This window comes from Peromyscus leucopus, chromosome 1 (assembly GCF_004664715.2).
Source record: "Peromyscus leucopus breed LL Stock chromosome 1, UCI_PerLeu_2.1, whole genome shotgun sequence".
Classification (NCBI taxonomy): domain Eukaryota; kingdom Metazoa; phylum Chordata; class Mammalia; order Rodentia; family Cricetidae; genus Peromyscus; species Peromyscus leucopus.
In genome coordinates this window covers 11,542,947-11,559,030 of record NC_051063.1, presented here as the reverse complement: position 1 = coordinate 11,559,030, position 16,084 = coordinate 11,542,947, and the positions used below count along the sequence as shown (strand labels likewise).

The window sequence follows — 16,084 nt, the reverse complement described above, 5'->3', positions numbered from 1 at the left end:
GGTGCAAAGAAAGCAAACTGAGCAAGCCAGGAGGAGCAAGCTAATAAGAAGCGTTCCTCCATGTCTTCTGCTTCAGTTCCTGCCCCTAGGTTCCTGCCCCAAGTTTCTGCCTTGGCTTCTCCTGGTGATGGACTGTGAGACAAGTTAAAACATCCCTCTCAAGTTGCTTTTCATCTTGATGTTTATTGCAGCAATAGAAACATTAACTAAGACATTTCTGTTTTCTTCTATGATAGTAATATCAGTTCAGCAGTTTAGCTTCTTTCTCCCTCCAGTTGCTGTGTCTCTTGTTTGTCTGTCTTTCTCAGTAGGGTCTCATGTAGGCCACACTGGTTTTGAGCTTGCTATGTAGTTAAGGCTGACCTTGAACCCTGACCATTCTGTCTCAATCTCCTGTGTGCTAGGATTATAGATGTAGTGCCATGCCCAACCTGAACAGCTTTCAGCTAAATGAGTATGTCATAACTTATTTAACCCTTTTTAAATCTGCAGTTAAACCATTTCTACTTTGTGACTGTTATTAAGATATGGGCCAGGGCTATTTGTGTGTGGATTTTTTGTTTGGAAATATATTTCCTTTAGGTAAATTCCTAGAAACAAAATGTCTAGATTATGAGGCAGGTTTTATAAAAAAACATTGCCAAAAATTTCCAAAGATACTGAACTCTTTTCCATGCTTCTTGGCAATGTATTATTCTGATGCTCAGTGATTTATTAGAACTTGGCATTGTTGGTCTTTTCTGTTCAGCCATTCTGGTATTGTGCAGTTACTATGATTTTCATTTTCATTTTCACATCTTTTTTGTGTGCTTATTTAGAATATGTCTGTTGTCTTCTGTGCAATGTCTGTTTCAATGTTTGCCCATTCTAGGAGTTTAATTTGTGGGGTGGAGGTATAATAAATTACTTTTCAAAAAGGAAATGCAGAATTTGGGGAAGTCTGTTAACTGAAGAGGTAACAATGAAAACCAGGCAGACAGGTAGCCCAGGAGAAATGATAGGTTTATCAAGTACTGGTGCTTCTAGCTGGGTGGCTGCCTGCTCTGGTTTGCCTGGCACTGTCCAGTTTCTTGCATGCAGAACATGTATCAGGCCTGGGCAGGCTTCTGTGAGGTGAGGGTTCCTTCTGCAGAAATACAAATCTTCTGCAGGGAGATTCTGGGCTGGTAAGTAATGGGTGTCAGTTTTCACTGTGAGTATGGGTGGGGTAGATGTATTGGTGGCTAGTTATCTATGGAAGGATGCACAGCTCTTTACCAGGAACAAAGCCAGTGTTTAAGTTGGGCCCAGCACACCCCACTTGGTTAGTTGTACCTTACCTGTGATGGGAGGAGTCAGGGACATGGGGAAGTTTATCATCTGTTGTTAGCTTAAGCAATTAAATAAATTGTACTCATTTATTCTGCTTCACTAATACTTTTCTGACCAAATGCAATTGTACCTGGAAAAACCAAGACACAGAGTTTATAGTCAGTCATACACGCCTTATTATTATAAAATAGTTTGAAAAATTCTTTCCCCAGAATACGCTTTGTTGTAGAGAGTGTAGTTATAAGAAAATTCTGAGAGGCTACTACTAAAGATGACACTTTCAAAGGCTTGGGAGAATTAGGAACAAAGGATGAAATTCATCTTAGCAGAGTTGCCAGGCAGAAAACAGTGTGTACAGCTTTGTAGAACACACAGGTCCAGGGCCAAGGCCATTACTCTTTCCCTTTACACAGTGGTATGGAAGGTTGGGCCTTGCCATATCTCATTTGTTCCTGACGTATTTATACAGTGTCCCTGTGCCAATTATGTAATGTTCCCTATTTTGGCCCCTGTTGCTCTTACATGACATAAACACAGTCATCTTTTGTCTTACATTTCCCCCAAAGAACCTGGATGAAGACTTGCTTATAGATAATATTATTGTTTTGTTTTCATGTCTATTTTTAATAACTCTCAACATGTTACAGCATTTTTCTTCTTAATGTTTATTAAATGCCCTCAGCAGGCTCAGTCCTATTGAAAGAACATAAAAGACACAATTCTTGCCAATAAGGGACATTCGTATTAATAAATGAGACATAAATATGCTTATATATGTATGTGTTTTTTCTTGGAAAGCAATGGATTGCTTTGTTTGGATGAGACAAAATAATTGGATCAATGCACACAGTTCCTTCTGCTGCTCTTTTGCAAACAACAGCATCTCAGCTCACAGTTGTCACAATCACATGACCTTGGCAGAACTGGAACTCCAGTTAAGGCCAAATGAAGCCATTTTTGTTGCAATCAGCCTCAGTTGGATAGAGCTACTAGAGACCAAACCATATGGAGCTCTATTGTATGTGATTTTAGCAATTCAGTGACTATGATTTTTAGATCACAAGCTCTTCTGTGATTATACATGTGTTGAGCTGTGAACAGACACATGGCAGCCTCAGTGGAGCATGCAGGCAGGCGAGGGAGCCAGTCTTAGACTGATACATGTGCCAATCTGGATTAAGCTGCAGGCACATTTTAGGATTCCCAGATGATATAGTGGAGCTGTGACCTCATTTGGGGAGTGGCATAAAAGATGAGAAAGAGGAGTTGAAGGTGGGGAAATGGAGGAAGTGAGGGTGCTGTTGGCAGAGGTGTCAGTAGAGATGGCTGAGTCATGGCACTGATAGGTACAGGACCAGCACGGCTGGAATCCAGAGAATGAGGAGAATGCTAGACTGCAGAGGGAGGCCAGGCTAGATCCTGCAGCCCTGAGTATATTCATTCCATGAGTTAGCTAAAGCGTACCTAGTCATTCCCGTGTAAGTGTGTTTAATACGATCTTCCTATTTGGATTGACTTTTAGAAACAAATTCATGAAAGAGCATTATGTATAGCTAATATTATTTGAGAACAAAAGAAGCCACAAAAGACTTTTAGGCAGGGATATGACATAACCTTACATCCAGGTTGTATTTGTAAGTATCATCCCAGCTAATATAAGAAGAAGTATTTGAGGGATAAGAGTACAGTTCCATGAGACGATCAGAAGCACCTTGTCATCTACAGGATGGCAGGGTGGACACAATGGCTCATCCAGGAGCTTGTGGCTCGTTTTTGCCAGTAGCCTATGGCTCTGGAGCTCTGCAACAGGGCATCTCTGAACTGACTGTGTAAAGGTATAGCTAGTTTTAAAGACGTTCCAGTGTATCCAGTTTGGAGTGGTCAGAGGTGCCTACTACAGAGAATGGATTCTATGGGTCACTAATTTGAAAGGGGTTTATGTTAATAGAGTAAAAACAAGTCCTGTGGTGGTGGTGTAAGCTTTTAATTCTAGAACTCGGGAGGCAGAGGCAGGCAGATCTCTATGAGTTCAAGGTCAGCCCGGTCTACAAAGTGACTTCCAGAATAGCCAGGACTGTTACACGGAGAAACTCTGTCTCAGAAAAACAAAAACAAAAACAAAACAAACAACCAAAAAGAGTAGAAATAACAAGGTCAAGCTTTCAGTGCAGCCCTTGGGTTTTCAAAATCATACCCTGGTCCACAACGAGAAAGCTAAGGGATTAGGAAGCTACTCTATCTTGTCACCACAGGTACAACTCTTATACCATCTGCAGTTTCTTGTCAGCTCACCAAAACAACTATGGACACAGAAAAAACAAACAAACAAACAAACAAACAAAAAAACACTACCACTATGATGTACCAGGCAGCTAGGAAGCAGATAGCAAGACCTCTACTACGGTCCTGAGCAGGTCCTTCAAGAACAGGCTGGGTTGATGCTTGATTTTGCTTTATGTCTGGCTGGTACAACCTGCACCATGTTTGGTCACTTGCTGCATAAGTAGAGTTTATCATCTTAGCTATGTGTTATGGGGAGACCCCCCCCAGAAGGATGCTGCACTGCATCATTTGAGGCCATTCACAGACTCCATGACAGAATCCTGATGTTAGTAGATATTTACTAAGCACATCACACTTAATCCCAGCAGAATGTGTTTGGGTGTGCCCAGAGCCCTGGGGTCCTCCGTTAGTCAATTAGAGCTAATGATATTTAGCTTCCAGAACTCTTGGAGATTAAGCTAAATCTGATAATATGTAGGAGAGGAAAGAGATGCCTGACACAAGTTCAACTTTTAATAAGGGAGATATCAACCAAAAATACAGCACACCACTACACAGCTCAGTAGTAGAATCAGAACCCCCAAGAGAAGGACAGCATTGCTTACTGCTGCATGGTTTGGTGGCCTAGGTAGAAGTGGCCTTTGTACTGGCCACATAGAACTTAAGGAGTGTCTATGCCTTGGAAAAATTGCTGGCATGTGTATGTATGCTGTTTCAGTTTTTTTTAATTAAAAAATACATACATTTTTATTCTCTGAGAACTTCATACACGTATACAATGTATTTTGATCATTTTCACCCAGACTCCCTTCCTCCAACTCCTCCCAGATCCCCCCTACTCTCCTTATTCCTCCCAATTCTGTATGCTGGTTTTTGTTTTTTAAATACCAAACCAAAGATCAAACTAGTGCTGCCCATATTTTCATATGCGTGGAGCCATCCACTGGAGGTTGACCATACTCTTAAAGAAATTGACTTCCCAGTAACTCCCCACTAGGAGGTGGAGCATGGGCGTGCCTTTCTCCTTTATGCGGGAACGTTGGACTGTCTTAATCTTGGGCAACTCTTGTTTAGGCAACAACAGCTACTGTGAGTTCACTAGTAAAGCTGTTCTTTCACGTCTGGAAGACACTGTTTTGCTCTGGTCCTTCCTGACCTCTGACCCTTAGAATTTTCCTACTCCCTCTTCTGTGGTGGTGCCTGAGCTTTGGGAGAATTGAGTATGATATAGATCACCCATTTGTACCTGTGCACTCCATAGACGCTAATCTCTGGATTTGTACCAACTGTGAGTTTCTACATCACCCTTGTCCACTTCTCAAAGAAACATCTCTAGTTTTTTTTTTTTTTTTACATTTTAATGAGTTTTTTAAATAATAAAAAAGCTACCAGCATAAACAATAAAAGAAAGCCCTCTTCTTGGTTTTTGAATTTTATTTTAAAAATGTTCTTACAACTTTATACTGTACAACTATAAATTCTTCCTTTTTCGTCTTTGCAATAATCACGCCATATATAGGCAGGGTGTATACCTTTCTTCATTCTTAACTCACTATATCTTAGAGTTGAAAGTACTTTTATTTGTATAGAATTAATGACCTCTTGATGGCAGCTGGGTGTTTTGAACATTTACAAAGTTTACTCTGACAGTTTGTTCATAGGTAACTATCTGCAAAAAGCACCTTTAGAAATAGAAAGGTGGGGTCCAAGGTTAGATGCAGTTTAATCTCTTCAAATCCCACCTCATTTTATACTTTTGACCAGTCTGGTATAACCACCCTTGCTGCCTACATACCTACAGCAGTGTGTCATTGGCTCTTTGGGTTTTTCCTAGTGAGGGCAGGGAAGTAAAGAGCTAATAACAACGTAGGCGAGAAGTAATCCTGACAAGGAAAGAGAGATGAAAGATGAATTAGAAGAGGTGAGAGAAGGGAAGCTAATAAGCTTCCAACAATGCCTGCATGCCAAGTGGTGACTTGGCCAGACATCTCATTTTCCAACATTCATTATTCCATATCAAGCCATAAATACTCTCTTTTCAAAACCTCATGTATGTGTGCACACACGTGTGCCTCAGTGCATGTGGGGTGTTAGCAGACAATCCTGGTTTGAGGCCGGTTCTCTTGTGTACTGCTATGTATGCCAAGCTAGCTAACCCAGGAGTTTTTGGGGGTTCTCTTGTCTCTATAATTCATCTCACTGTGGAGGTGCTTGAACTACAGATGTCTACTACAGCATCTGCTTTCATGTGGGTCCTTGGTATTTGAACTCAGGTCCTCAGGCTTTCCTGAGAAGTACTTTCTGCACTGAACCATCTCCTTAGTTCCCCCTAAGCTATCTTAGTCTTGAGTACTTTGATGACCAATGTCTGCCCACAGTACCTCCTGTGAACTTCTCAGTTTCCTACTGAGGTAACCAACACACAGAGAGGATAAATGGTTTATCCAAGGTCCAAAATCAATTTAAGTTGAGTCAGAGGATCCAGTTTGGAACTCCTAACTTACTGGTTTAGACCGGGATGTCAGTCTATACTTGAAAGGCCACAAAGGGTTTGAATGTGTCCTCAGAACGAATTTCATCCACAATTGGAGCTTAATAATTGGATTGAATCCAGCCATTTCTTGTAACACAGAGTTTCTTTGTAGGGAAGTTGTGATAGTAAACACACTGACATTTTCCCACTGGTGATGATTCATTCCTTCATTTTGTTTTTGTCTTATGTAGCCCAAGCTCTCCTTGAATTAATTCACCATGTGCCCAAGGCTGACTTGAACTCCTGATCTTCATGTCTGCACTGTGCCTACTTATGGTCAGTTCTTCAAGGTTCCTCCCCAGGGAACATGTGTTCGTTCCACCAAACTATTATGTTTACTCAAGAAGAACTTCACTAAGCTATGTGTAATAAAGAGCTTAAAACTTTTGTTTAGAAAATTATGCAGCCACTCTTGAATGCAACCCTTAAAGATTCAGCATTTTAACACCTTTTGGGATATCCTTCTGGGCAGGCCCAGAAGTGGGGCTGCGACCTGTTGACTTCTTCCTGCTCCCCTTGCTCAGGACCACTGAGATGGAGGACTCACTGGGACTTCCTTGGCTATATATTTCACTTATTTTTTTGAATCATCTCTATAGATCAGGGCATGTTCCACTGGAATCAAAAATGTGAAGCTTTGAGCTTTCTCTCAAGTTTTAATGATAGTGCAATGTCACAAAGTCCCCACAAGGAGACAATGTCAAAATGACACAGAACATGTGGTGGGAATGTAATAAGGGGACAGACCTTAGAAAACAGTCTTGTATTATAAAAAAAGTTAACCTGAGCCAATGACATTTTAATTAAGAAAGCCCAAGTCTACATTGGACCAACTGGACAACATCATCACTGTGGTCATTCCTTTAGTGCAGAGCTGTGAGCGTCCAGAGAATTATACATTTATTGTATTTGCCTGAAGCAAGGAAAGTGTCACTGTTAAAGAATGGAATATGAACACTGCAGTGGTCTTAGAAATTAACTAGCCCCAAATCCAATTTTCCAGAAAAGGAAACATGGGCTCAAGAGCACATGCTGTTCAGCTGGGGTGTCAGCTAAAATGAGACTCTAGGCACAAGCCCTGCCTGGGTGGTTCAGTTCCGTTCTCATTGGGTGATGCACAGTGTGTGTGTGTGTGTGTGTGTGTGTGCTCACACGCACGTGCGCATGTATAGGTATACAAAGAGGTCAGAATTGACCTCCCTTGATTGTTCTCCACTTTAAATTTATTTATTATTATTGTTTCATGTGTGGTTGTATGTAGGGGGTGAGGAGAGCATTGTATCATAGGGGGTGGGTAGATACCAGAGGACAAGTTTGTAGACTTGCTTCTTTTCTTTCATCTTTTTATGGCTTCTAGGTAACAATTTCCAGTAGATGAGCTTGCCAGGCCAAGCGCCTTTAGTGTGTCACCTTGTCTGTTCATCTCCACCTTATTTGAGACAGTGTCTCTCAGTGTACTTGGAGCTCACCGATCAGCTAGACTAGCTGACTAGTTGGCCAGCAGGTCTCAGGGATCCTCCTGTCTCTGCATTCCGCTCCCAAGCAATGGGATTGTACACACTGGCATGCCTCAATTGTACTTTGGTGCTGGGAATCCAGACTCACGTCCTCATGTTATGTATCAAGCACTTTACCAACCCCTTTTGCTACAAGAATACAGTTGTTGAATGTTTTGTTCATTTGTTTATCAAAGTAGGCTGGGCACATTTGCAGACCTACTGGTTTTAACTGCGAAAGAATGAAAATGAGGAAATGAAATCGTGTTAAGGGACAAGGACAAGATAAAGTAGATAAAACCATTTATCCCCAGAAGCTGTGCTCAAATATTGTTCTAGAAGTTACCACTCTACTTGAGGGCTGTGCCTACTGTCTCCTGATCTAAGTAGTGCTGCTATCTTTGTGAATGATCATCTGCTTTAGACATGTTTCAAATTAACTGTATAAATAACCTGTCGGCATCCTTCATTGTCTATTTCTCATAGCAAACAGAATGCAATGTGTTTTTATTAACTAGAGAGCTATTTGACTTTTCCCTCTTCCCACATTTGGATATAGATTGATATAGCATTACTTAAAATGCTGCATATAAATTAAACATTAAACAGGCGATATGGAGAAGCTAACTGCCCCAATAGAATCTTTAGTTCTGCAGTCACTGCCTGAAGGACACTCATATTTCATATCGGATGTCCTTCTTTTGAAAAGTGACCACAAGGTTCAAGTGACATTTAAGTATATCAGGCAGCTGCATAATTTATGGACCTTTTTGCTTTGTGTTCTTATTTGGATGAAAAACAAGGAAACAGGCTGTCTTCAGACATTAACATGTTCCCCCTGTGCTTTTCCTCCCACCTGTCCCTGCAGATTGGTGCACTGAAGGACTACTATCACTTCTACCATAGCAGGACCATTAAAAGGTCTGTTCTCTCGAGCCGAGGAACCCACAGTTTCATTTCAATGGAACCAAAGGTAAGAAAAAACCAGTTGGATGGGGACCAAGAAGGGATGCTTCTGCATTTTTCATTGGTGATAACATGAGGAGCCAGTGACCAAGCATGAGGCTCCTGTTTCTAGATCTGTCATAGTATCCTTTGGTACAGTATCTGCTCTCGGGCAGCAACACTCAATGGCTTGATTTTGATTGACATGCCACTGTCATCCCAGGTGTGGAGCAGCTCAGGGGTAGCCATAGATATGAGCTTTTATGTAGAATTGAGAGAGGCTGCAGCTTGAGAAGACAGGTCAATTGAACGTGTCTAAAGGAAGAAGAACATGCCATCTCTCAAATGCATGCAGCTTGAGGTCCTGTGAGCTCCATGGGTATGAGGAGACAACTAAGACACTGACATCAAATTAAATAGCTGTGTTTATTAAATAAGTTGGAGGAAGGGACTGACCTCATAGAATTAGCTCTCTCAGACGTGCTAAGTAACAGAGAAACAGAAGGAGCTGTGCCACCTTACCTTAGGTCCTCTGTGGGTTCATGGTTTATAATTCAGTGATTAAGTTATTTTGCCTCTTCCCCTCCATTGTGACTTTGGTTTGCCATAGAACTCATTCTCAAACAGACTGGCAAACAGGTCCCTACCAACAAGCATAGCAGCCTTAGCTAGAGGCTTTGGAAAATTCTTGTTAAAGATGCTCTTATATGAATTTTTGTGCAATCCAGTCTGTGGTTTGGAGTCTTGCCTTCTGCTATGGGCCATGGTTTACTCTGTGTCTTAATCAGTTTTTGTGGCTGTGAAGAGACACCATGACCATGGCAACTCTTACAAAAGAAAAAATTTAGTTGGAGCTGGCTTACAGTTTCAGAGGTTTAGTCCCTTATCATCATGGTGGGAACCATGGGAGCATGCAGGCATACATAATGCTGGAGAAGTAGCTGATAATTCTACATCCAGATAGGCTGGCAGCTGTGGTGATATTGTGTTCCCCAATATATTGTGCATCCTAATAAACTTATCTGGGATCAGAGAACAGAACAGCCACTAGATATAGAGGTCAGAAAATGGTGGCACACACAACTTTAATCCTAGCATTCAGGAGGCAGAGATCCGTCTGGATCTAGGTGAGTTCAAAGCCACACTGGAAACAGCCAGACATGGTGACACACATCTTTAATCCCAGGAAGTGATGGCAGGAAGTAGAAAGGTATATAAGGTGTGAGGACCAGGAACTAGAGCCTGGTTAAGCTTTTAGGCTTTTGAGCAACGATTCATCTGAGATCCATTCAGATGAGGACACAGAGGCTTCCAGTTTGAGGAAATGAGATCAGCTGAAGAATTGGCAAGGTGAGGTGGCTGTAGCTGGTTCTGTTTCTCTGATCTGTTTCAGCGTTCATCCCAATACCTGGCTCTGGGTTTGTTTTTATTAATAAGACCTTTTAAGATTTATGTTGCAGGCAGCAGGAAGAGAGGGAGAGAGAGTGACACTGGGCCTGGCTTGATCATTTGAAACCCCAAAGCCCGCCTCCACAGTGACACAATTCCTTCACCAAGGCCACACCTACTCCAATAAGATCACACCTCCTAATAGTGCCACTCCCTATGAGTCTATGGGGACTATTTTTATTAAATCACTACACTCTGTTTAATTTTTCCCTGGAATATTATGGCACAGTATTTATGACTGAAATTATATCTCAGTAGTTAGAGAAAGGACATGTCTTTCAGGCTCCTCCTTCTGTGTGGCATAGGGTCCACTCAGTGGCCTATAGATAATGTATACATATTTATCTCTATTTAGACTAATTTTTCTGAAAAAGTAATATGTTGGGACAGTTTGAATTTGCTATGTTTCAAAAGCAAAGTCACAGGTTTTTCATCCGTTAAACAACTGTCTTGAATTTTGGCAATTAGTACACTCTTTTTCTTTTAAGCCTCAGGTGCAAATCCACATGCGTTGGAAAAGTTGGTTTGAGAGTTAGGAAGGGAATGTGATGAGACTTTGTCTACCCGAGGAACAATTTACCATGTAAGGAGCTCTTCCCATCCTTAATGCTATCTTAGGCATCTTGGTGTTCTTTGTTCTTATCTCTGTGCATGAAATAGCTGGCATATGAGCCGGGAGAAACCTTGGGTCCTGGGACATCCGGTACCTGAGCACCACCCTCCTCACCTAGTCCAGGGGTGCAAGACTAATTAGGCCAGCCCAGAGGCAGCTGTGCCTTTCTACTCTTCCTCAATAAAAGGAGAACCCAAGAGTAGGGCTATGCCTTAATCTCCACCCTTGCAGTTCTCCTGGTCACTGCCACTCAGATAACCACAAAGGTGGGGTTCCCCACCCTTTCCATTGTATTTCTGTGGCCCACTGATTCATCGGCTATTTCTGGAGCCCCCTCGTGTCTCCAGCCCCATGTTAGGCTTTGGGGTACCTGTTGGTGTCTCCTAGAGCAACTTTCAGAGACCCTCCAGATAGGATGATACTTCTCAGGGTTGGGGTTTGGGAGAAAAGGAGACAGAAGGTATTGTTTTCCTCCTCCATTCCCCTCAACAAGCTTAGGCTCAATTAGCATTTTTTTCTCTCTCCAAAGTTAACAGAACTCACCAACCTTTTTATTTAGAATGAAGGTGTAGAAAGAGCTTTCCAGATTCCCCTTCTCTCCTTATTTGTCCCCACACAAGCACATTCACACACATACACATGGGCATTTTCAGAAGTGAGTTACAAATACATTCCTTTAGTTCAAACTCCTATAAATCCTGATAACTTGAAGTCAGGGATTACGATGCCTCCAGAGGTAATTTTATTGTACAAGATTGGTTTAGCTATCCTGGGTTTTTTTTGTTGCTATAACAAAATACTTGAGGCCAAATAATATGAAAAGAAGTTTACTTAGCACATGGTTTTGAAGGCCAAATAAACAGCACAGTATCATCTCTGGTAAGGGTTCCCATGATTGTGTTACCATATTGATAGCATGATGGTGAGAGTGTGGAGACTATGTATGAGAGATTTTACATGACAAGACAGGAAGCCAGTGAGAAAGACAGGCAGGCTGTTTTAAAATAACACTCTCATGGGACTTACTAACCTCTCCCACAAATCCCTCACCCCTTGAATATCCCATTAGCGACCAAGCTTTCAGTTCATGAACCTTCTGGAATAAACCACACCCAAGCCATAGCACTACATAAATTTCTATGTGCATTTACACTCTTCATTCTGAGTTAGCCCCATGAAAGTACAGAATGAATGCTCTAGCATGCCAGTCACTCCTTAAAGTCTAGTGAGTGCTTGGCATGCCAGAGCAGAGTCACATCTGTGGGATTGGACCATGGGAAGTGGCTTTATGACACTGGCAATGTTAACTTCATGTTACTTTTAACTACCACCTTCTCAAGAAAGAGAAAATAGCAGGTTGAATTGCAGGGGACACACACACCAAGTAGACTGGCTAAATTGCATGGCTACTTATGACTTTACTTAGAGGGTTCCAAACAAGGAAAGCCAAAGCAGCAGCCTGGTGAGAATAAACCTCTCTAAGAAAGTCATGTGGTCAGCCAGGGCACATGAGCCTTGAGAGCAAGAATAGCCTTGATTCCCGCAGTCAACATTCCGTTGTGATTATCATTTTAAATGACAGGGGTTCACAGACTTCTGAGAGGAGAGCACTAGGATAATCATAACACAGATGGACAGGAAGGGCTGGCGCATTTGATGGCAGAGGGACAGTAAGTCCTCCATTCTTCTGTGTGTGTGTGTGTGTGTGTGTGTGTGTGCGCGCTATACACACATTTGTGAAGGCATGCTTAACTCTGCTTGGGTGTGTAGAATCCAAAGGCCAAAGCAGAGTGTCTTCCTTTCTTCCTTCCTTCCTTAGTTTTTGAGATAGTATCTTATTGAATCCAGAGCTTGCTTTATTTTGGCTAGACTTCCCGGCCATGTCTTCATGACTTTACCCACATGATACCCTAAGCCAATCATGCCTTTTTTTTGAGTGATCAACCTTTCTCCAGAGAACCAAACTCTTCTAAAACAATAGGCTACTCCCGCGCTCTCAGAGCTTCTTTCTTTTTAAATATTTAATTTTTAAATTATGTGTATATGTATTCATCTGGAGGTCTGTGCAGGTGCCCACAGAATGCAGAGAGGGTGTTGGACACCCTGAAGCTGATGTTACAGGTGGTTGTGAGCTACCCTACATGGGTACTGGGAACCAAATTGGGTCCTCTGCAGGTGATGTACCAACACTTAAATGTGCAACCACCTCTCCAGCCCTTCTGAGAGTTTATTAATTGATCTGTGTATCCGTCTTTACCAGTCTGCAAAGTTACGAGAACTTGCATTCAGATCCCTGGTCCCTAAATAAAAACCAAGTATAAGGTCTGAAACCCCAGTCCTGGGGTGAGTAGAGATAGCTGAGCCCAGGGGCTCTCTGGCCAGCAAGTCTGGTCAAAACAGCGAGCTCTGAGTTCAAGGAGCGACTATCTCAAGAACGAAAGTAGGGAGAAGTAGAGTGGTACAGGGGACACCATCTACAGGGCGTGGTGTAGCGGCGCCATGCTTGTCCTTCTGTCGTTCAGGCATGTGTAGACTGGAAAAAGTGAGCAGGGAAGATAACTTCCTTTCATTTTTCTTTTCCTTATCAAGAAACAGAAAAACTTAAGTCACAAGTTTTCAATTAGAGATGTAAGGCTTACTGAGTTACAAAAAAAACCTCAACCATCCAAGTATAAACTGCCCTTAAGTTAGGTCCGTATACTCTATGTATGACTAATTGCATGAGAACAGCTTTCTTTCTTCATATTAGATCTTATCTGGAAGGTTCTGCCTCTCTATCTTTTGTATTTTCTTTTTCTGGTTCTTTTCTCATCTTTAGATCTCTTACAGGTTGGATTTTTATCTGAATCCAGGACAGACACAGTCTGTACTACAGACTAGGGTGAGAAGAAGGAGCTCTTCCTTCCTGAGTCATGCGGCAATGCTTCTCTCATCACATGTATGGATGCATGTCTCATGAAGGACTGTTCAGAAATAGTCATCTTGCTTTCACTCCTGTCTCTTTCCTGTGCGATCCTGGCACACCTTCCACTGCTCCCCTTAAGAGAATGTTTCCAGATCTGTTGGAGTGTGATAACCAAGTGCACACGAAATAAGGCAAAATGCTTCTGTGTTTGAAGAGATTGAATTTGTTAGGTTTAATCTGCTTACTTTCATTTCTACGCACTGTACCTACTTGTGCCTTCCTGAATCATGCAGAGTGGTACGTCAGTAGTGATGCAACAGCTCCATGAATATGTGAAACCTTGGCTTATTCTGCTGCAGAAAAAAATTATCTCCAGGTCAGTGTGGCCCAGGCTTAAGTTCCAGGCTTGAAGTCATAGGCAAACTGCCCCATTTGCTACATTTGTACATGAGCCATTTCCTCTGATAAGAACTAAGCATTCAAGCATTGTCTAACAGTGAGGGGGCTGGAAGATGGGAGGCAGAAAGAGACAAAAGATAAACCAGTGGAAGAAAGAAAATGCAAGTTCGTTGTGTTCCAGCTTGCTGCATTTTCTCCTGATTTGGGTTTCAGATGTGTGCTCTCCTTTTTTAATTAATTAATTAATTAATTAATTAATTTATTTATTTATTTGCTTCAAATTGACAGCTGTATCTCTCTACACATTATGGAAAAATTGCACACATCAACTTTGTATCTGCCAATTCCTATTTCACCACACATTCATTTTATAATTCCAGAAAACTCTTTCACTGTCATTTGATCTTTAAGTGACCCATGGAGGCCACCAGCACATCAGTTAGCTCTATTCTGGACCTGGGAAGAATCCCCCAATAGATCAAATGCATGCAATAAGCTGTCCACATACTTGATCTACCAGGGGACTTTGAAGATAAAGAAACCTGCAAGGAGTAGTAAGTATACCCATACACCTGAGGTCAGGCTCAGAAACTGCAGTGGGTTTTGTTTTGTTTTTTATCAGAAGTGAATTTTCTATCTGGGCTGGTGCATCTTAAACAAGTAGTCTTACTCTGAGTTCCAGTACCTGCTGCACAGCCCCCCCCTCTTTCTCTCTCTCTGTGTGGAGGGGTGTGTGTGATGTGGGGTGTGGGGGGGGTGTTGTGGTGTGGGGTATGTGTGGTGTGGGTGTGTGTATGCTTGTGTGTGTGCGTGTGCGTGTGCGTGTGCGTGTGCGTGTGCGTGTGTGTGTGTGTGTGTGTGTGTGTGTGTGTGTGGCCAGTGTTCTACTTTCTATTTTAAATGTGATAATGACATAATAGTTTGACTTTTCTTCTGTAGGCTGATTTTATGAGTCTCAGAACATCGCCTAGATTTGTGCTCACTCAGCTCTGGAGTGATGATCTGGGATGTGCTGTAGTTAGTGGCTTTGGCCTCATATTTCCACAAGGCCGGAGTGGCTGTGCTGTCTTGGGATAGGGACCTGAGGCTCTGCGTTGTTTCACTGTCTCCTCTAGCCATCGCTCTGCACCAGTGAATGAAAGCGTTACTAACCCCCTTCAGAACGCTTGGAGAAGCAGTAGGGGCTTGGAGCTGTCGTTGAGCAAAGAGGATATGGATGGTGTGAGAGCAGAGAGGACTTGAGGAGTTATCTCTTGTTTGAGGCTTTGTGCTGTACCCCCATTTTACCAGCTATGAAATGTAATCATGCTAGGAACCGCTGTCTTTAGCTGTTGAAAGCATTTCTGAGTCTTTGAAACAGCACATTCTCCTGAGAGGAGCATGGCAGCCATACGTTTGCGCCACCTGATGCATTTGTGGTAAGGAAATCTCCAGCAGAGCGAGAGGGATGTGAGGAGCGTGGTGGGTGCGGAGTTCACTGTGTTCCCCACCTCCCTCCTTCCTGTCTTGCTCCCTCCCTTCCTGTCTTGCTTCCAGGTTTCCCAGATGTCTTGCCAGACAGAACACAGAGGGTCAAATTGTACGTTTTGTGGATAGTTGATGGGGAGGTTGAGCTCACAGCCAGAATCCCTGATAGGCAGGAATGAATTAAAAAGATTGCTCAGCCATTTTGGCAAGACTGCCAAATATTTATAAAAGGGTGCTTGGGGATAGAGATTTCGTTTGAAAGGTCATAAATGCAATGCTTACGATATGAGTACAGGTAACAAGATGTGAGAAGGCATGGAAGCCAATCTCTGGCCACACAGCTGAGTTAGAGCCACTCTTGCAATTGGGAAGGAACCGCTGTGCAGCTGCAGCTGGGTACACCCACCCTTGCTGCCAGGCCAAAAGCACATGTAATTCCCCTTTAATAGCATTTCCCCGAATTAAATGTGGACAAGGCATTCAAAATTATTAACTGTTTCTGTGAGCCAAAGAGAGCAGATTGGAGGGTTGTCTTGACCCGTGACCCCACAGGTTGGCTCTTAGGATTCATGGAAAAAAGCACAAATGATGGTTCCTGGCCTTTTTGGGGTTGCTTTGTTCTGACTCTCCTCCACAGTGGGACTTAAACGTGGTTTCCCTCTGTATTTTAGGGCTTCAACTGA

The 16,084-nt window shown here is 42.5% G+C and overlaps 1 protein-coding gene across 1 annotated transcript in view; it reads left to right on the top strand.

Moving 5' to 3' along the window:
* Pcsk5 (proprotein convertase subtilisin/kexin type 5) overlaps nt 1-16,084 on the top strand; it is a 425,182-nt gene that overhangs the window by 37,203 nt on the left and 371,895 nt on the right. Inside the window, 1 exon segment of the mRNA XM_028874891.2 lies at nt 8,492-8,596. Within this exon segment, the coding sequence (XP_028730724.1) occupies nt 8,492-8,596 (105 nt within the window).